The sequence below is a fragment of the Thunnus thynnus genome, chromosome 6, assembly GCF_963924715.1.
Source record: "Thunnus thynnus chromosome 6, fThuThy2.1, whole genome shotgun sequence".
Taxonomy (NCBI): domain Eukaryota; kingdom Metazoa; phylum Chordata; class Actinopteri; order Scombriformes; family Scombridae; genus Thunnus; species Thunnus thynnus.
Genome location: NC_089522.1, coordinates 783,665 through 805,905, shown reverse-complemented (window position 1 = coordinate 805,905; position 22,241 = coordinate 783,665). Strand labels below are relative to the sequence as shown.

Genomic DNA, 22,241 nt, shown 5'->3' with positions numbered 1-22,241 from the left:
TGTGTTTATTGATTGGTCAGCTGATCTGACAGTCAGCTGCTGTTACAGCAGATCAGTGAAAGTACCTGTGGAACATGAATGAAAGCATCAACTGCAGCTTTCCACATCCATTCACAAAATAAAAATGACTGAATCACGAATAAAAACACTCTTTTAACTTTATTATTGTTCTTCATGGGCCAAAGGTTTCTTTTCTTCTCTTCCGCTTCAGGAATATATGACGTCACACAGTTGCATGTCTATATTATCACCTTGAGCCTGAAAATGACGTCAGATTGTCACAAAGTAAATATTTTATTTAAACATACAGACAGGTGACAAATTAAAGGAAAAACTGGTCCAGGTCTGAATGCTTGGCCCCTACAATGAGGGGATCCGGTGGCAATATTCAGCCTCAAGAGGGCAGGAATAGAAATCAAATTCATGTGGATTCCTGCACATACCGGTGTGCATGGAGATGATCTGGCAGATAAATATGCAAAAGGAGGAAGAAAAAGAGAAATAAATGTGGTTGTAAAATATCGCAAGGCTGAGGTTAAAAGTATAATCAAATCAGAAATGAAAAAGAAATGGCAGGAAGAGTGGGATAGAGGCAATAAGGGCTGGTGCTACTACAGCATTCAAAGAAAAGCAGGAGAAATGAGAGGAAGTAATAGAAATGGAAAGGAGGAGGACATTATATCATGGATGAGGTTTGGTCACACCGGTCGAAACAGTACATTAAACACAATGAATAAGCATCTACTGATAGATGTTAACATTGTGGACTACAGGAAACGGTGGTGCATGTATTTTTATACTGTCCTAGATATCAACAATCACATGACACTTGGTATTACAGAAATGTTGCAGATCCAGGAAACAGTGAAATGTCAAAAGTGCCGATGAACAAATTCTAAACTAAACAACCTGATTGTATTTCATGTAATTTAAGTGGCTTCAAATGAAAGTAACTGAACATGTGGTAGTGATGTGAATGAATGTGTGAATAAATGTTAATAAAGACGCAGTGGCCGCAGTGTCCTCTGAAGCAGAAAAAGCCTATGATATGTTGTAAAAGGAGGGACTTCTGGTTAAGAGGCATTTAATCAGAATTGGAGGAAAAGTTTTTCATTGGGAAATGGACTTTCTGAGTCAGAGAACTATCCAGGTAAAGGTATGGTCTGAAAGGTCCAGTAAGTATGAGGCAGAACATGGGACTCCTCAGGGGATACGTCCTATACTCAATTATGATAAATGATGTTTTTGAAACTGCATCACTAGATATGGGGAGATCTGTCACATCCTGCCTGGACTCTCAGTTTGTTTTTGTGTTCTTTGGGGTTTCCTGTGTTACACTTCTGTTGTCCAGTCCTTCTGGTCAGATGGTTTTGTTTGTTGATATGATTTGGATGGTGGGTTTAGAGGACTGTTGTGTATTTGGGTCTGTGATCATCGTTATTCTTGGACGGTTTAGTGTAGGTTATAATGAGAGTTTGTGTGTTCTGGGTTTTGGTTTGGTTTCTCTGTGTTTCCCTGCTGTGTTCCTGCACTCCCCTCCCGGCCTGTTTTTCTCTCCACACCTGCACCTCATCTCCTCGTTAGTTCAGTTAGTTTTTAAGTCCTGGTTTTCTGTTCAGTCTTTGTTGGATCATTTGTGTTTCAATGCCTGCTTGCTCTCTTGTTTCTTGTTCTGTCAGCTTTTGTTTGTGCTGCTCACTCCAAATAAAGAGCTTTCTTCAGACCTACTTCAACTTCAGTCTCTGCGTTTGGGTCCATTCCCGCTGCTCATCATGACAACATCATTATTTGCAGATGATGGGTTTTGTGGAAAAAAGGGAAAAATTTGGATCACGTAGTTAAAATAAACCAAGTTGAAATGTAAGGTAAGAAATGGGGATTTAAGTTCTCAGCTGAAAAAAATAAAGTAAGAGATTGGAGAAATGATTGGAGGACATTTTCATTTGAAACTGATGATTTAGAAACAGCAAGACATTTTGATTCTTAGGAGTCTATGTTAACTCCAGATTATGCTGGAAAGAACACATTAAAAATATTGTTGATAAGCATAAAGAAGTTATAAATGTGATGAGATGTCTTGTGTCTTGACTGGGGAGCCAATATTACATCCATGAAATACACATACATAGCTTTAATCAGGTCTGGGTCAGTTATATTATTATAGTTTTAATTAGGTCTAGGTTAGATTATGGGAGTGTAGTTTATGGTTCAGCATCAAGGACTGTACTTGAGATATAATAGATATGATCCAGACCCGGGCTCTAAGAGTATGTATAGAGCAGTTTGAACCTCCCCTGTGTGTGCCCTTCAAGTGGAGACAGAGAAATGCCAATGTGCTTACACAGATAACAACTTCTAGTCAACCACTGGATACATCTGACAGGTAAGGGAAGTAGTCACCCAACAAAAATGTGCTTCAGAGCTGCTGAGAAAGGGAGAGAACACCAAGGTCAAGTTTTGGCTGAACAGAAGATGCAGCAGTGAGGGACTGTGGAGTATTTGAGAAAGAGTTTTGTCCAACTGTAACATTGCCAATAACCCCTGTGTGGATACTAGAAGCTCTTGTGGTGGATGTCGAAATGCTTCAGATTGGGTAAGAAATAGAAGTACAGATTTAATGAGTGTGTTTTATTGTTATACAGATTGCAAATATACAGACTATGTGCACGTTTTTCCAACAACAGATATTACCGGTTCTGCAGGTGCAGTTCCAAGTCACAAGGCTGAAATATGCAAACACACATCTGATTTCTTAACTGTGTATAGAGTTGACTTGTTCCCCATTCTTATGGCTTTAGGATGGATCGAACAAAACACATGAAACAAAATACTAGTCTGTAGTGATTCAGTCTCTGCACTGTCCAGTCTTATGTCAGGTGTGTCTAGTAATCGTCAGGACTATTCAAAATAATTGCAGTACATTCAAGAGTAATAAAACAAGGCACCGAGGTCACATTCATTCAGGTTCCTGCTCACAGAGGCATTCTGGGTGACAAAAGAGCGAACAAACTAACCAAACAAGCAGTTAGAAAAGGAAACAGACGTCCATATGAAACCTTTGAAATCAGAGGGAAAGGGCGTAGTGTGGCAACAGCACTGGGATCAGTAGAGAAGAGTGAAGACATTTACATTCAAGTCAAAATAGGGTGAGTAGTGTGAGACAGAAAAGAGGAGGTAAGTAATGACTAGATTAAGAATAGGGAACAAGCACACTTAATATTAAAGGGAAGCAACTGGTCTCTGTGCACATTGTCAAGTATAAACTGTGCAACGTGTGCAGGAAGTATAAATCAGAGAGAAAGGACATGATGGAGGAAACGAAACGATTCAAGCCAACAGGATTTAAGAGCGTACTGGAGTGTGGTGATAGTGGACAGGGCAGAAGATGCTTGATCAGCTGCTAAATGAGGACAACGTGGAAAACGTGACAATCCGGCATCTGTAGGATTTCAGTAAGTCCAGGAGATGGCAGTAATGCAGCGCTGCGGCTGCCAGCTGCAGTTAAACCTCAAAGAAGAAGACGGAGAAGACGGGGCGGTAACGTGCTGAAACTACACACCTACTAGCAAACAGCGAAAACAACTGACTTGGGATGCATTTATTAACGTCTACCGGGATTTCCATCACACCCACACCGTCTGAATGACTGTCAGTGCAGCAAATGAAACGGAAAATAACAGCTTCTGAGCCCGTCTGAGCCGTCCAGTGACCCCCCCCCTTCACTGAGCGCAGGTAGCATTGACGCTAATTACTAAGCTAACGTCCAGTCGCGTAGTAGTAGCTAGTTAGCTTAAAAAGAGATTTCAAAAGCCGAGGGGCCAGGATGACAGAGGGTTATTTGTGAAGAGCGACCCCCATTCACGGTGAGTCACGAAACTGAGACGGTTTGCCAGCCGGGACGCTAACGTAGCTGCTAACGTTAATCTCAGTAAACTTGACAGGAATGACAGTTAGCATGTAACTTAGCATGGGTTTTATATCCTGAGTTACTCAACACATTATCATGCCAGACATGGCTGGTAAAGTAACAGCAAACTACACAAGGACAGTCGTTTTGACCGGTGGACATTTGGCTGATAGGAGGGGCTGTAGTTAAGGTAGATATGTTGGGGCTCAACGGTCTACAGTTTGATGACATTTAACTTAACGAAGGCTAGCTAACCGCAATGTTATAGCTAACATTAAGAAATTTCAGATAGATGTATCTGTGTCACTTTTCAGCTTAGATTTGTGTCAGTGTCACATTTAGTAAATAAGCCAGTGTATGTAAAGTAGGACATATTGCTCATGCGTACATTGTTACCCTTCAAACTGTGTGAAAGGTCGCGGCTGAGTCAGCGAGGCCTCCGGTAACGTTCAAACCTGCAGCTCCCACCGCAGACAAGGAGCTGCAGGTCCAGTATTGAGGCCAGTGGCTGCGTTGCACTGGTGTTATACTGTCTGACCAGAGTGTGCACTAGTACATTGATTACTAAAGGATGTGCATGAATACATTGATTACTGGAGGGTGTACATGAATCAGATCATGCTGATTCCCGAGGAGCAAGCGAACATGAAAACTTTCCAAAACACTATATAAGACCGAGCTGTCTAATTATACATGAGGAAGGCTGGCAGTATTTTATGTCTTTTAAACGATCAGTAATTTCCCTGAAGAGGCAGAAACCAACAGTGAATTTGTCCTTGGTATACACACGAGAGAGAGAGAGTGAGAGTGGACGAGCATTATAAGAAAGTAAAGTGAAATAGGGCTGCTTCACATTTGAGAAGTTGTAATCAGATCGTTTGAATATTTTTTCTTAAAAAAATGACTCAAAAACGATAATTTGAATATGAATAAAGTTGCATATTAATTTTCTGTTGACCCATATTCAATACATTAACTAATGGTTGCAGCTCTAAACTGAAACCAAAACTGACCTGATTACTGTAAACTGATGTAGCTCAGACTGTGCCAGGTTCAAGGTAATATCCCCCCATATAGCTTATCAAGTTATATAATTATAGTTCAGCATTTATTTATTAATTAATTACCCAATGTTTACCTACAGGAGCAGCACTGTGGCTCAGCAGCGGTCTGCTGCTCAGCGCTTAGGAACCTCCTATTTTCTTTCACTACTAGTGAATTTCAGTGACACCTTTTCCAGACATGTTTTTAAGGGTGTTTTCGATGTTTCTCTTCTGTCTAGTGCCATGTCTCTGGTTTTCCCACGACCCAACACCAACGCAGTCCACAGCAAGAAGGATAAGAGACTGATGGCTGAGGTGAACGCGTCGCCACTCAAGCATTTTGTTACGGCAAAGAAGAAGATCAATGGGATCTTTGAACAGCTGGGGGCCTACATCAAGGAGAGCGCTTCCTTCCTGGAAGGTAACCTCTCGCCTGCCAGTCGCTCTCTCTTTCACACTACATCCTCATTAAACTTCCATTATGTCAACTGCTCTCCAGCATCACTTGGAAAGTGTTTTCATAGAGATGAATATACAGAAAAACTGAGCTTTTGGCAGTGACAAATGTTGGTTTAGTGTAGGTGGATGACTGAGAGAAAAAGATGAGTTTTTAGATAAAGCTTGGTTAGTGTGGATGTGGGCTCATGCTCTCTTTGTCCATACACATGTAACCTCTGAGATCATTTCTTTATTCTTAGCAGATAATGACGTAAATCTCAACTCAAAAATAGATGGAAAATAATGTGTTGCATCATTGCAGAGCAGACAGTTTACATGATAATTATAGGAATATAAATGTGATACATTAAATTATTTTGAGTGAAATGTTGGAAACCAATCAAATTACAGGATATTTAATTTGACACTTGATGCCAGCTTACTGACGCCACTTTCTCTCTGGTGGTTTTACTTTATTACACCCATCAGCCGTCGATGCTGTTACCATGGCATCAAAACTGTCACTACTCTTCGGCTTTCAACCACAGACTGTGTAACAGTCAGCAGCTAACTGATGCTTTAACTTATGCAGCTGCTGCTGAATGTAGCTCTCAAATCAGTGTAAAAATAGGCTCTGCAGATGTTTTCTGAGGCTGTCTATGGAAAGTGCAGGTATGAAAGGATTGACTGACCTCTGTCTGATGACCTTCATATGTTAGATACTCATAAAAATGAAGAGCTGGACCCAGTCACCACAGAGGAGCAAGTCCAGGAGGTTCGGGGTTACCTCGCCAAGGTGGCAGGGATCGGAGAAGTGCTGGCACGCAGACATATGAAGGTGGTCTTCTTTGGGAGGTAAATATATCTTTCTTCTATCTATATTGAATCAAAACAACTTTTTGTTTCTTTGTTTTCTATTTTTATAAACTAGTTTTAGATCCAGTTCTGTCTAGCTGTCTAGAGGATTTCATATCAACTTCAAGTTTGGCTCTCTGCTTGTTCTGTAGGACCAGTAACGGGAAGAGCTCAGTGATCAACGCCATGCTGTGTGACAAGGTGCTGCCGTCAGGAATCGGACACACCACCAACTGCTTCCTGAGGGTGGAGGGCACAGATGGCAACGAGGCCTTCCTCCTCACTGAAGGCTCTGAGGAGAGGAAGAGCATAAAGGTCAGCATGAGTGTAACCTGATCTGAAACACTTCATGTCTCCAACCTCTACAACTCCAGTGTGTTTGCTGTGTGTGTAAAGCCGGCTGATGATGATGATGATGATGATGATGATGATGATGATGATGATGTGTGTTTACAGACGGTGAACCAGCTGGCTCATGCTCTCCACCAGGATGAGGACCTGGACGCCGGCAGCCTGGTCTGTGTCATGTGGCCTAAAGCCAAGTGTGCTCTGCTCAGGGATGATCTGGTCCTGGTGGACAGGTTAGACACGAGTTAACACTCTTTTATCAACACATGGATGTGTTGTATATGCTTTTTAGTGTAAGTAATACAGTGAGAAAGAGGATGGGCAGGTTTCTAGGCTTCAGTGACGTACAGAGAGGAGCAGGACTCTCTATACGTTCAGTTATGGCATTTCATACCGGGGCTAAGGAGGGGACACTGCTGCTTGTGGTGGTAGCTGCTATCACAGTGGTAAGAGTGAATATAGAAATACAGATACCTGTTTATTTATCAAAGGCAAATATTTAATTCCAGTTTTCTCTCGCCTAAAAGTGACCATGCTCCCTTGTTTAGGACTGCAGTTTGCTTATTCTGCTTGGTGTTTTCATCTCCAGCCCGGGTATCGATGTGACCACAGAACTGGACAGCTGGATCGACAAGTTCTGCCTTGATGCTGACGTGTTTGTTCTGGTGGCAAACTCTGAGTCCACGCTGATGCAGACGGTGAGACACGACAGCTTAACGGAGCTAGTGTGATTAAAAAGAGCAAATGGTCTGTTGAGAATTTGTAGTTTGAGACAGAAGCTTTAGAACTGGGTGAACTGGTGCATGAAGAGAAGTAACTGGAGTGATCTTCAGGATGTAAAACTGTCATAAATATCATGATGTTGTTGCACTGTTGCCTTTTTTTTTTAAAACAACTGTAAATGATGTGTGTCTGCAGGAGAAGTCGTTCTTTCACAAGGTCAATGAACGCCTCTCCAGTCCCAACATTTTCATCCTCAACAACCGCTGGGATGCCTCCGCCTCCGAACCTGAATACATGGAGGAGGTCAGTCAAGTTCACTCAAGCAAAACATCCTCCATCATCACCTGGAAACACATGACATGACTGACAAGTAGGCTTGGATAGAACTGAAAATAGAAAACATGGTGTTAAGTTTTTAATTTCACATGTATGGAGTAAAGTCTCTGTGTTGTTTTATTCAGCATTTTTATTTGTGTATCTATTTTATTTTGTTTTTTGTTCAGCCAAAATAGTCGTTAGTGACTTTAGTACATAACTTTATCTTGAGATGACTTCTTCTAACCACAAAAGCCGATTATTAGCGTTTTGATTGTGTTCAACTGCTATCTGTTCATTATTCTGTGAGCTATAAGTATTTGATCCCAGCCAGTCTAAGTAGGCTAATGACATATTAGACACACAGCATCGTAGGAGAGACAATGTCATACATGCTACACTGACTTCTGTCAGCAGGAGCTCAGCTCTTATGGGTTTTTTGTTTTGTTTTGTTTTTCTAATTTTTTTTTTAATACAATTACCGTCATATTCCGTAAACCACGGTAGGAAGGTGTGATGGTATGAAAAAAGAGATACTGGCCAAACCCAGTACCCAGAGAGAGTGAAGCCTGTGAAACTGACTCAGTGTGGGGTCGTTCAGAGTACTCTGACTATACAGTCCAACTTCTTGATAAAAGTATTGGTTCAATATCAACGTGTGTGTGTAAACGGAGGTGTGGTATACTATTGACCTGCAGCTGACTCAGCAGTAGATTAGACAGGTGAAGAGTTTAGCTTCTATCACCGTCGTTCTCCTTTCTTCATGTGTTCTGCTGGAATATTGGTGCGATAACGTTTTATTGAATTCAAATCCAATATGGAGTCTACTCCAGTGTTTCCTCTAGGAGTTTTTCAGCAGCGGTGAACAACACAACAACAACACCAGGACCCATATTTGTGCCACCAGCAGTAGAAATAACTCAAAAGTATCTTTGAATTGTTCCAGTCAAGTTTATTTATGTTCATAAAGTCGTGTGCACGTTAATTCACCAGAAGCTTTTGACACTAAATATTTAGTCATGATGCAACCTTGTGTTGGCAGCTGAAGAGCAGCTCGTCTGTGAAAGTCACCTGGTTTTGGAGCAAGATTTTGATTACAAAAAGAGCAACATCAGAGAAAAGACTCCACCATGACTTCCTAATCCTGGATGTTTCAATGAAAGTGTCTAAAGTCATCAATCATATTTACCTCAGGAACAGGACTGTTGTCTGACTGTGGACACTCAGTCTCATTCTTATTTGGACTCTTGACTTGGACTCAGTTTTAATGTGCACCAGGGCCGGCCAGTAATATTGTTTTGTTTATTGCTTTATTGTTTTACAGATTTCTGTCAACGTTGACCTAACAAACAGAGTTAGTTATGTATGTTGTGTGAAGGGGTTTGTTTCATGTAATGCAGAGGAACCCAGTTTGTTCTATTAATATTTTGATAATTATTTTGTGTGATTTTGCATATTTGTTGTATAGAGATAAATCATGATAGATTTAAAACATGTAGCCCAAACATTTGTTTGTTCTGCTGTGGAAAAGGTTATACATTTTCTTTGTTGGTCTTAAAAATGTAAAAAAAAAAAAAAAAGTGCAGATAGCCTTTCATGATGGCTCACAATCTTTGTCTGAATACAGACAAAAGCTGCACAGTACCCAGAAAACAAACGTTTTATTTTAGCTGTTAGAGAATTCATGTGAATGAGCTACAACTGATGTCTGATGTTTTCATCAGAGACACTGATGCTTGGCTAAAAATGAAAAGCTACGACCAGAATGTTTTCATTGCTCTTTGTTAATAAAGAGAAGAGTGAGTAGAGATGTCTTCATAAGAGATTTGTTCACACTGGAGACAAAAAGACAGAAGCAGGTTTACAAGGACTTCAGTGTTGTGGCTGGTGAATCAGGGTATGTGAAGTGAGGAGGACTTCCTGCTTCACTGGCCTCTGCATTGACTGAGAAATTCTTCAAATGTCCTGTATACAAGTTTAAAGACTTCTCAATTAGCCTCGGTGTTATCTAGCCACGTTGATAATGTAGTTAGGTTTGGAGATACCTGCTGCTGAGAAATGTGACGCCACATCCAGTCCAACTGAGCTTGTTGTGGTCCGTTCACACGTTATTGAGTAAACAGGCTGAGGGCAATACATAGACTACATGAATTTATACCACAACTGTCTCTTTTTCTCTTTATTTTTCCCACAGACAAAATGTTTGCTGGCAGCTTGGTGGTTCAGTGGTTACCACTGTTCCCAGTCTTGTCTCAGAGGCACATACCTGTCACTTAGTACCTGTCAATTATGACAGAAATGGGGAGAAATAAGAATGAAATTCTGTAGAAAGGAGAGGCGGCACTCTGGTTCCTCTCCCTCCTTTCAGCTCTGCAGTTCTCCGTTTCAGTGCTAAATGATAGTGATCAGCTGAAGTTATAGGGTTTGTTCCAGTTTCATTAGCTGTGGCTGTTCAATAAACTGTGTCGTTGTCGTGTCAGGTCCGCAGACAGCACATGGACCGCTGCACCAATTTCCTGGTGGATGAACTGGGTGTGGTGGACCGAGCCCAGGCCAGTGACCGCATCTTCTTCGTTTCTGCCAAGGAAGTACTCCAGGCTCGTGTGCAGAAGGCTCAGGGAATGCCTGAAGCAGGTTAATATTCCAACTGTGATCACGGACAAACTGGCATCATTACTGGATGGGAACAACAGTTACTGGTTGACAGAGTATATTTAATAAAAGACTGTATAAGACTTGAGTAGTAAAGGAAATGTACAGAAAGCTGACAGTAAACGTATTCTTTGATCAGATAGTTCCTGGTTTAAATCTAAATTCGTCCAGTTTTAGATGATTTTATTTCCATTTAGACAACTTGAACTTTTCTTTTCAATGAAAAATCAGTTTATTTATTTCTCAGAGTCAAGTATCAAAAAAGTATAGTTTTTGAAAAGTTTGAGACAGTACTCCGTTACGTTTATTGTCCTGTTTCAGGCGGCGCTCTCGCAGAAGGATTTCAAGCCAGAATGTTTGAGTTCCAGAACTTTGAGAGACGATTCGAGGTAAGAATCTCATACGTATGACGACCAGGAAGAAGTCTTTCATAGGTTTGTGTTTACAGATTTAAATATATGAATGAGGCCATCTATAAATGATCCTTATTGGGTCTATATGTAACTAACTGTAAAATGTAACTTGATGGAAGGAGGCTAGCAGTTTCCCCCTGCTTCCAGTGTTTGTGCTAAGCTAGGCTAAACACATTCTGTACTGGATAGTAAATTTTTAAGTAGTGTAAACTTTGACCTGAATGTTCTAACTTTTAGTCATTCCTGTATATTATTCTTCGTGTGAAGTAACTAAATAATCCAGATATAGTTCATTTCATCTGTACTGTGAATAGTGTAGTATCCATGCCCGTTCCTTGTCTTTGTGTTGATGTCTGGTTTGTTGTTGTTGATGTGGTTGCTGTGTGTAGGAGTGTATCTCACAGTCAGCGGTGAAGACCAAGTTTGAGCAGCACACAGTGAGGGCCAAGCAGATCTCTGAAGCCCTGCGCCTCATTATGGATTCAGTCCACATTGCTGCACAAGAGCAGAGGTGAGTCGGGTATCAAAGCAGATTGTACATGTGTACGGACCGAGACTGCATTTGAACCAAACATGATCAGAAATAAAACTCCCCAAAAAATGAATTATATTTAATAATTATTTGTAGTTTTAGACAATGTTACTTGAGATTATTTTATACCTTCTTACCAATGAGAAAGAGAGAGTTTGACTTGAGCAAATCCATGTATTTTGCTAACCAGGGCGCTCCTGGTGTGCCAAAATAATGGAGAGCTGCACTGCAGCACAAGCAGCATGAGGTGGACAAAACACAGTAAAGTACAGTAATGAAAGTATCAGCATTTGATCATCTTTATTTTAGCCGATACAATCCTTTAAAATATACCCAGCTCTGCCCCGTTATCGATCCTTACGATCGACATCTCTTATATTTACATATTCATAGATTCTGGATTTTTACATGAGGACGATTTTAAGTATCTTAAAAGCAAAGTATTTTTATATGTCTTATTATATCTTCAAACATGTCTGGAGGGGATCTTTAAGGTCCATTTACTGGCTTATTCCGCAGCTTCCACCCACATCTCAGTCTTCATCAGCAGATAGAGTTTGCTCAGTTTCCTTGGTGGGGATGATTGATTGGATCAACTCTATCGACTCCCAACTGAGAAAACTTCATTCAAACCCTCACTGATAATTTCTTTAAAGAATTTACGTTAATGGTTTTCATTTATGAGGCCATCTACGGTTTTATTGTGTTATCACATAGAAATTAGGTGTGTGCGTGCACTTGTACGGCTATCATTGTGAGAACCAATTTGAGTTTTAGACCTGGGAAGTGAGGCCATTTTGGCCGGTCCTCACTTCCTGACACACCTTCAAAGGGCTGTTTGAGGGTTTAGAATTGGGTTTAGGTTCAGTTTGGGGTCAGGTATTTAGTTGTGATGGTTAGGGGCTAGGGAATACATAATGTCAATGCCTGCTAAGATAGCTATATAAACGTGTGTATGTGTGTGCGTGCAGGGTCTACTGCCTCGACACCAAGGAGGACCGTCAGGACCGATTGGAGTTCATAGACAAGCAGTTGGACCTGTTGACCATGGACTGTAAGGCCAAGATCAAGAAGATCACAGATGAGGTGGAGAGACAGGTGAATCCCAACATAAATACCTACTAAACATACCTGCCGTCTGCCCTCTGAGCAGCTGCAGGGGAACAGTGTGGCTTTAATTACCTTCCTCAGTCTCAGTGGAGGTTTGTGAAGTGATGGACCTCTGGGGTCTAATTATTGGCCCACTTAACAAATACAAGTCAGAACCAGTCCAGTCAAAGAAACCGCCTCCATTTCAAGGTTATTTTTAATTTCAACATGTGTGTTGCAACGTAAGTGCTAGGAGATGCAGACTGTCCTGGTTCAGTTGGGTTCTAACAGAGCGTAAGAGGAAGTTAACCCTTCCAACAGGAAGTAGTTTTCACTCCCGTTCTCTGCTCATGTTTAGGTGTCTAATGCCATGGCAGAGGAGATCAGGAAGCTGCATGTCCTGGTGGATGACTTCCACATGGACTTCCATCCATCACCAGTGGTGCTTAAGGTCTACAAAAATGTGAGTATCATGTTTGCCGTCCCTCTCTGTGAATCTGCAGGTCTTGAAAAGTTTCTGAAGCGTTGAATTCAGTTTCCTCAAAAAGGCCATAAAGCTTTCAAAGGGCTGATATTGTGGAAAACATGAAAAAATTAGCTTTGGGATGGATTAGGGTGACGTTGGAGCCTCCTGTGCTGTAAAATCACTCAATTCTATCTCCTCAGCCTTTTTAACTTATTTGAAATTTTGAAATTCGTGGCTGAAGAGCGAGCGGTGTTGAGGCGGAACTCGTTACTACGTCACACCAGAAAGTCAAATCAAATATGTAGGAAGTTTTATTATGAGCCCACCAGTACCGTAACTTCTCTGGTCACAGTTTGCACTTCAGTGGGATGATGAGCAAAGTGTTGCTGGTTGTTCAGCAGCTAAAAAGTCTCGACATCCTTCCAGAAGATGGAAATGTATGTCAGGAATGGCTGAAACTCTTTTTTGGAGACAATCTTCCCTTCATTATTGGCGAGTAGTGCTGTGTGTGTTCGGCACATTTTACAGCCGACTGTCTGCTCAACGAGACTCAGCAGCAGGATTTTTTACTTTTTCATCTTCAATCTTGGGATTATGTTTTAAAACATGGTTTCTTTCTGTTACTCAGCTAAAGGAATATAATATATCTGTGCTAAAGCTAAGCTAGCGACTTCCTGCTACATCTGAAAAAACTACTTTTACTTTGTGAGGAAACTTAGACACAATCTCACCGCCCTGAAACATCCTGTTGAAGTCTCACCTGTGCAACAGCAGGTTCTTCCCTTCATTCAGGATCAGACTATATACTGTCTTACATCTCCAGACATTACGCCACGTAAAGATGCTGCATTATTCATTAGTTTGTAATCTGATTGGCTGGGGGTGAACGTCAGGCCACACCTCCAGCCAATCAGAGTAGGTGCTCATTAATAAAAGATCCTAAAAAGCCTTTAATGTAACTTGGTGAAACCTGCAGAAACTCTGCTTTACTGTACTTTTTGGCAAGTTGACTTGTGGACAGATGCCAACTAAAACATTTCTACAGCCAATTTATAGAGTCTGCGTAATGTACATTTTGTTATCTTCCTACTGTATGTCAATAAGGACGTCTGTGCAGACATCTGAGAGAATGTGTGTGTGTGTGACAGCAGAGAGGACCAGGTCTTGATTTAAAGGCATTGAATGGATTTAACAGGCTTATATTAGAGACAGGCCTTTGTTTCTACAGTCATTTCCCCTGTTCTGTAAGTCATCATCAAAAATCACATTTCTTAATATATTAGTAAGAAGCCTACCTGTTTTCTGATCTGTTGAGGTTTTATTTTGTTAATCCCTCCGTGTTGACAGTTGTCTTGATAAATTCAGTGTAATTATATATATATTCCGTATTCAGTACCACAACAGAGTCGTGCCACTCTCACCATTCTGCTGCTTCTCTCTTTAACTCTAATACTGAATTCACTCATTATTTATTTCCTGTCAGTTCTTTGCTCTCTGTGAACCTTCTGTCAGTAAAATATAATAGTTCCCAATAGTTTGGTGTGTCCACCCTCCTGACACTGTTCTCAACCTCTCCTCTCACACAGCTGCAGGATGGAAGTGCATGTCTGTGGGGATCAGCTGGTCTTTGATGGCACTAGTTTTTGAGGTTGTCTCTGGTTTCAGGGCCGGAACACACACTGCAGCACAGATGCTCTCAAACTAGCTCATTTACTAACACAGCAGAGGAGTCCGGACTGTGTGCATTTCTGCTTTCTTTGGATGCATCAGTCTGAAGTCCCCACTGTCCCTCTGACCACCTCCCGAGCTGGTCCAATAATTTATATTGGGGTGAAATATGATTGTTGGAGATAAAACGGGATCAAACTGTAATCCTGAATGTGAATATGTCGACTGTACTGTGTGTGCAATGTGAAATATTCCTGCTTCCAACAGGATCACTCTCCAACATCTCTGTCACAGTGTAAAGCTGGTCCCTGGCCTCCTGCTGGCTCACTCCACCAGTATAAAGCCTGTGTAATCTGTGTTATGTAAGAGCAGTCAGACTTAGTCCTGATGTACTCATTCAACTCAGGCATGGTCTCATTTCATTTGCACAGAGGCCAAAAGTGCCAGTTCTGCCTAAGCCAGTGGCCAGAAAACATTAGGTTAGACTGAACTGGACAAAACAGCTGTAAACCTGAAGCTGACAGAAGCTCCAAATCTATCTGTTAGTTCGTCAGATACAAAACACTTTGACTGCAAAGTAACTGACATTACATTGACTAACATTTCTGTATTTATTCTATGACTTCTTCTCCTTCAGTTCTTCTATACACCCTGGTAGCTGTTGGTAGGAATGCTGACAGATCACACTAATCTAGTCAATAACTTGCCTCCTCCTACACTGAGTCTGTGTCTCTGTTACATAATAATGTTCAACCTGAACCACTGTACTTTGAGCTTTTACATCAAAGGGATTCATATCATTGTTGTCATTCTGTAATCTTTTAACTTGACACATTTTTGTTTGGCTCTTTGCACTGAGAGAATGTGTCACCACATGGACACCACTTTTTTCGTTCCACTGTGGAATTTTTGAGGACGCTATATGGTGGATACATTGACACACTCAGCATTCGGACACTGAAGTACAAAAGGCATAGGATGAATGTAGAGAACTATAAAGTAAATAGGATGTGATTTTGGACTCAGCCTAGGACTCAGATGTTCCTGGTTGGAGCCTGGTTGGGCTTCTTTGTTGCATGTCATTCTTACTTTGTCTTCTTTCGTTTCCTGTCACATCTGTTGTCAGCAGTAGAGGTGATGTACATGAAACTAAACAGCACCAGTTGTGTCTTTTGACTGTTTCATTGTTGTGGCTGTTGTTTTGTTCTAGGAGCTACACCGGCACATAGAAGAGGGTCTGGGCAAGAATATGTCAGAGAGGTGCTCCACCACCATCACCAGCGCCCTGCAGACCACACAGACGGACATGATCGGTAATACTCCTCCTCTTTACACCTGAGACAGCTGCTGTTATCACTTCACACGCTGCCATAGTCAATGTGCTGCCAGCAGAATGCCACCGGCTACATGCATGTTATCACTGTTTACTATGAAGATGATGTGTAGATGCATTCATACATCTGTCAACTATTGATCTAAACTAATTTCCTGATATAGAAACATGGATGTTGGACTGTGTGTCAGTGACTTCTGAGGTCAGTTGTGAGTGAATATATAATCACACACTGAGTTCTTTGCTCTCCATGTGTCCATATAGATGGTCTGAAGCCTTTGCTGCCCACCCCGGTCAGAGAGCAGGTCGACAAGCTGGTTCCTCGTCAGTGCTTCAGCCTCAGTTATGACCTGGCTTGTGACAAGCTTTGCAGTGACTTCCAGGAGGACATCAGCTTTCACTTCTCTCTCGGCTGGACCATGCTGGTCAACCGCTTCCTGGGCCCCAAGAACACCCGGCGGGCCCTCATGGGCTACAACGATCAGGTAACACCTAGAACAGGGATCAGCAACTAGGTGCAACCATGGGCCTGTTTTTTTCAGCACTGCTTATTGGGGGCCGACATGTTGGGCAGTAAAAACAAAGAATATGGTTTTAATACTTTCTGTCTATTAATTTTTTCAAGAATAAATGGATTTATACAACAGTTTTAGGGTCTGAGGGCAGATTTCATAACTCCCATCAGTAAGTGAGGTCAATGAATAGTCATTTTGCAAAAAAAAAAGACAACTCATAAACATGAACATATCCTCTGTGTTACACTACAAGACTAGAAATGTAATTGATAACTTATCCACACAAAATAAAGAGTGGCCTCCTTCATTTATGGTTGAAGTTAAAATACTGGTTCTGTTACAAATCTGGTTATTCACTGTTGTAGAACATATAAATAAAGCTGATGTACCTGCGATCATAATGACGATGGCAACGACAGCAAAGATTATTCCTATTAAGATTATTATCACCACCAACACCACACTTTGCTGTTTCTTCTGAGACTGAGTGGGCTTCTCTGGAGCAGATTTAAAGTGTTATTGAAAGGGTCCAGATAAAGAATAATTCTCTCAATTTCCCTCAAGAGCTTATTTGGCAGATGGCATCTATAATGGACTCACAACACAAACATTTTCGTATTCCTCTCGTGAACCTCTTACTTTTCTGTGAGGTTTGCTTATTCAACAAACCCTTTTAACTGCACAAACTTGACTTTCATTGCTTGTTTTAAGTTGGTGAATGCTGTTTGTTCATGAATGCACACTAGTGAGTTTCGATCATAACAACCCTTGCGTGTTGCAGACCTGAAAACAGATCTTTACAGTAATCAAGTCTGGATGAAACAAATGCGTGTATCAGAGTCTCTGCTTCAGCCATGGACAGGAAAGACTGAATTTGTTGTGTAAGTGAAAAGATGCAGTCTTGGTGGTTTCTTTGATGTACTTATCAAATAAGAGGCTGGGATCAAATGTAACACCAAGATTCTTGGCTGCCACACTTTGTGAAATCACACAGTTGTCAAGCGTTACTGTTACTTGATCAAACTGGTGTCTGTTTAGAAGGGCCAACGACCAGCATCTCAGTTTTATCCAGTTAGAAGTAGGAAATTTGAATGATCATCTAATTAAATCATTTCAGTATGATCATCAGCCCTTTACAGGCACATAAAGCTGAGTATCATCTGCATAGCAAGAAATTTATTCCATGACTACACATAATTTGGCCAAGAGGCAAAATATAAAGAGAGAAACGCAGAGGGCCAAGAACAGAGCCCTGAGGTACTCCATATTTAACATTTTGATGTAATATTATTATAGCAGACACACTGTGTTCTTTAAGATTAATAGGTCTTAAGCCAAGAGAAGGCAGAGACACCAAAATTACAATCTAGTCTGTCTAAGGGCGTACAGTGTTCAGCGGTGTTAAAGGCTGAACTGAGATCCAGTAATAGAAGCACAGAGATGGAATCTGAATCAAGTAGAAGATCATTTACCGCTCTGGTTAGAGCAGTTTCAGTGGAGTGACAGGCCCTGAAAGCCGACTGAAAAGGTTCATATAGATACATTTCTTCTGGGTCATAAGCTGTTGAGACACAACTCTCTGTAGTACTTTAGAAAAGATTGGAGGATTAGAGACAGGTTGAGACTTATTAAGAGAGCCTGGATCAAGGTGAGGTTCCTTAAGTAGAGGTTTAACCACAGCCGTCTTAAAGCTTCTGGGGACAATGCCAGTCGTTAGTGATAAGTAATTAGATAAGTTAAAGCTGGCGTGCAGGTCTTTTGTCTTCCCCCTCTGGCAGTATGGGAGTAAAGGGCGACGCTCAGCTGTGATTGCCTGAGTACAGCGATGTCACTAGGACGAGGGGAGGACATTTCTCTTTGTTTGATAATGTTAATACAGCCTGACACTGGCACACAGCAAGGGCCAGTAAAAACGGATATATTTGGAAGGTCCACTGGCCCAAAAATGTATTTTTTGACAGCTCACTGGGATTTTTCCCAGTATGCCTGATGGCCAGTACATACCGGCAGTAACCTACCGCTGCAGCTGTAAAGCGGTGGATAAATTGTTTTATGTGTCACACAATCCCAGCAAGACGACTCATTTCATTATCTGAATTTAAAAGTACATCAACACGAACATCACTGGCAATAACTGTCATGTTCCAGTCCACCCTTGTTTACTTCACATCTTTTTTGTCATGGTCTTTGAAGCATTGTGGGTTTTTGTGCCGTGTGATCTGGAGTCACTGGTCTCTGTGCTGTTTGCAGTTATCAGCTGTGTTCTCCCTGCAGGTTCCTCGGCCCATGGCCCTGACTCCAGTGAGCACCAGCATGCCTCCATTCCCACAAAGCTCCATGACTCAGGAGGAGCTGATGGTGTCCATGGTGACTGGACTCGCCTCCCTCACCTCCCGGACATCCATGGGTGTCCTTGTGGTTGGTGGCGTGGTGAGGACACACTCAAACTCACACTCACTATAGGATAAAGGCTGAGGATTGCATCATAATATCATATACAGTAATACAAGAGTCCTGACTGTAGATTTGTCGTGTGCAGATCTGGAAGGCAGTGGGCTGGCGTCTGATCGCCCTGTCAGTGGGTCTCTACGGGCTCCTCTACATCTACGAGCGCCTCACCTGGACCACCAAGGCGAAGGAGAGAGCCTTCAAGAGACAGTTTGTGGACTACGCCAGCGAGAAGCTGCAGCTCATCGTCAGCTACACCGGATCCAACTGCAGCCACCAAGTCCAGCAGTGAGCACTCACACACAGTTAGACCTCAGAGGTAGTTCATCAGTGATTTGATCTGTTGTCAGTCTTGTTGTTATAATGTTTTGTTACTCTGTGGTTATCAGGGAGTTGGCGGGTGTGTTCGCTCAGCTCTGCCAGCAGGTAGACGTCACCCGTCACAACCTGGAGGACGAGATCACCGACATGAACAGCAAGATCGAGCTGCTGGACGGCCTGCAGAGCAAGGCTAAGCTGCTGCGGTAAGAAGCCCGCCACACTCAGGGTGCACACACACAAACACTGTGATACAGCCAGACAGGAGGCTTCATCATGCCTGTAGTAACTCCACCTGCTAATCTGATCTGGAGACGGTTTAGTCTAGTCCCTGTACAACCCGGATACATAAATGTGAATATTATTAACGTGTGTGTGTGTTCTGTTGTTAGGAACAAGGCGGGCTGGCTGGACAGCGAGCTCAACATGTTCACCCAGCAGTACCTTCATCACAGCAAGTAAACCTGCCACAGCGTCACCCGAGAGACTCTACAACACTTGTTACATCTGCTTTCAAGTTGACTCACTTTGGTATTTTCAAGTTAATGAGAGTAAACAGTCAACAGTGAGAAGGGACGGTGAGGATGTGTGACGTGAGAGGAAGCTGAGTGGTTGTGATGTGTGGACGGTCCTGCGGTCAGCTGCTACGTTAAAATAAGTTTCAAACAGCTTCAGCTATTAAATATAAGTCACCACATGAATAGAGGTTTAACCACAGACTCCAGAATGAAACATCTGGATGCTCATTCTTATCTTTTCATTGATGCTAATGAGGCCTGATGGATCTGACCCCAGAACAGCAGCTCAGTCTGAGCTCTCCCCGCGTTCCCATCAGCACCACTGACTGACTCACACCAGATTCTGCCTCAGTGAACGCGTGTAGATTAGATTTTGTACATATATTTTGAACACTGGACAGGTGCTGAAGTTAAAGGCAGTCCACATGAGGGAATGGAAGAAACAAACTAAACACATATAAAATAATTTATTCCTCCAGTTTATTAGGAAAATGTTTTTTCAGAGTGAAACGATGCTACGCAGCTATCAGAGGAGATTTTAGTTGAGTTGATGGTTTGGTTTTAGGTGACATGAAGGAAAAAGAGAATAGTCACTCTTACAGTTTTGTTCTCTGATCTGAACTGTAGACGTTACAGCTGATCAGAGTCTCAGAGCGACGCTGCTGATGGGTCAGTATGATGGTATCAGAACCATAAACCACTGGTTCAGCTCGCATGTAGAATAGTTCTCAGAGTAAACATTGTCATTTCTAGGGGAGAATCTAGGGTTCCTGTATGTTATGACTTAAAGAACACGTCTGGTGTTACTCTAAATCTTTCTTACTATGTGCAGATCCAAACCGACGATGTGAGTCTGTCTCTCAATACTCTCCGACTTCGCTACCCTCTCTGTGGCTCTCAGCTCTAAACCCTGTTTCCTCCTGCAGATGTAAATCTTAAAATATTACTCACAAATATATTGTTTGATTTTTAGCGATTTCCCAAAACAGCTGGTCACAAACAGGAGGAAAAGATGCATTTGTAGGGAACTATTTTCAGCAGCGGATGAATGCTCTAGTGAGTGTGTCTGGCAGCATGGCGGCGTGTGTGTGTGTGTGTGTGATTGAGTTGAAATATAAACTACAGTGTGTGTTTTCAGTGCAACACTGATGTGTTTCTACAGAGGACGTCAGGTTTCAGCAACATCAGGCTTGTTAAAGGTCCTTTTGTTCAGTTGCAACATTGAGCATTTAAATAGAAGACAAAGATTTGACATAAACACATTAGATTCTGACTTGATTTGACTGTAAATAGTCAAAATTATTCCTAAATATTGAAGTCAGAATTTTAACGTCCTCTGAGAATTTAGAGGATTCATTGATAGTGCTCATAACTCTAAATCCCTCAGTCTCCTCACACTAGAGACTCAACCAGCTACACATTCATCCATCATTAAGTAACAGAGTCTTTTGTTCCGTAGTTTGTCCAGCAGAGGGCGCTGGTGTTTATTTCTACACTGTAAATGTCCATCGCAGCACATATCCTGCTCACTCTTCTTAAAAAAACCATTTAAGGCATCTTATCAAAAAAATGTTTGTGTTAATGTAAAGAATGACTGGGCTGATATATCGTTATCATTTCTTTTTGAACTGAAATATCACATTTGATGATCTCAACTGTAAAACATGTTGATTTCTAAAACATGAGTGTGGAGCTCAGAGGGAATCTTAACTGGTGTCAGACCTGCAGCCCAGTGTTTTTAATGTGAAGCACCGTGGATGCCTGTCTCAGTGTCTTGTGTGTCATCACTACTCTTTTCTTTTGTTTTGCACCGAATGCGTTGAGGGGCGGGCTCTGTGTCTGCCTGCTCTCTATGCCTCTGTCTATATTAGTATTCATATTCTAATATTATAGTTTTACTTCTAAAGGAAGTGGCAGGAATCTGAACTACATGTGATGAGACCCCTCTCTCTCTCTCTCTCTCTCTCTCTCTCTCTCTCTGAGATAAAATGGTATATTTGGCCTCTCAAATGTGTACATAGTGTAATTTAAGAATTTGCCTTTCAATTGGAAACGAGGGGAACAAAGTGCTGAAGGAGAAGAAAGCACATCAGAGTGGATGTGTCTGGATTCGTCCAGTACGTTAAAGTCACGCTGTAACATAAAGCCATACACTGTGTTGCCAAGTGAGCAGAAGGCTGCCCTACAACACTTCCTTTAGAGGGAAGACATGCACTTTATCCATTCGCTGCTTATCGATTATATTTTTTTTTTCCACAAATGTAAAAGCAGAGAGTGGTTGTATTTGGCTTCAGGAAGGTGAAGGTACCTGCATGCAGTGACTGTTGTAGTTTGTTGTCCTGTTTAAATGTTCTATCATATGTATGTATGTACAAATAATAATAATAATAATAATAAAGGTGACAAAATGCTGAAAAAAGTTTATTAACAGTGTGTTGTATATTTGTGGAATGGCCTCTTATATTATAAGAAGAAATACCAAATATATGTTTGAAGTCATTTAGAAACTTCATCCCATAGTTTGTTCACCATAAAATAAAGACAAAGTTATATTAAAACAAAAAGCTTCAACAAGCAGCAGTGTGGTTGTTGTTCTGCATCTCACATGTCTTCATGCAGCTGCAGAGACATGAAAACATCCCATAAACCTGCAGACTAAC

At 41.6% G+C, this 22,241-nt stretch overlaps 1 protein-coding gene across 2 annotated transcripts; it reads left to right on the top strand.

The window, feature by feature from the left end:
- The first annotated feature begins 3,498 nt into the window (after window positions 1-3,498).
- Window positions 3,499-22,005, top strand: mfn2 (mitofusin 2). Of its 2 annotated transcripts, none has more exons than XM_067591192.1 (18): window positions 3,499-3,732; window positions 5,190-5,371; window positions 6,108-6,243; window positions 6,396-6,558; window positions 6,700-6,824; window positions 7,181-7,289; window positions 7,510-7,617; window positions 10,110-10,263; window positions 10,603-10,670; window positions 11,084-11,205; window positions 12,198-12,324; window positions 12,674-12,778; window positions 15,660-15,762; window positions 16,047-16,267; window positions 18,572-18,727; window positions 18,837-19,033; window positions 19,135-19,269; window positions 19,456-22,005. In XM_067591192.1, exons 2-18 carry the CDS (start codon window positions 5,194-5,196, stop codon window positions 19,523-19,525), a joined length of 2,277 nt encoding a protein of 758 aa, XP_067447293.1. In that variant the 5' UTR covers window positions 3,499-3,732; window positions 5,190-5,193; the 3' UTR covers window positions 19,526-22,005. The 2 variants fall into 2 exon arrangements, with proteins under 2 accessions (XP_067447293.1, XP_067447292.1); XM_067591191.1 differs by having other exon boundaries at window positions 3,499-3,863.
- Window positions 22,006-22,241: the final 236 nt, after the last annotated feature.

Coding starts and splice junctions, on each gene's coding strand:
- mfn2 (XM_067591192.1), top strand. CDS start 5,194: ATGTCTCTGGTTTTCCCACGACCCAACACCAACGCAGTCCACAGCAAG. Junction 16,268..18,571: donor TCATGGGCTACAACGATCAG/GTAACACCTAGA, acceptor TTCTCCCTGCAG/GTTCCTCGGCCCATGGCCCT. Junction 19,270..19,455: donor AGCAAGGCTAAGCTGCTGCG/GTAAGAAGCCCG, acceptor TTCTGTTGTTAG/GAACAAGGCGGGCTGGCTGG.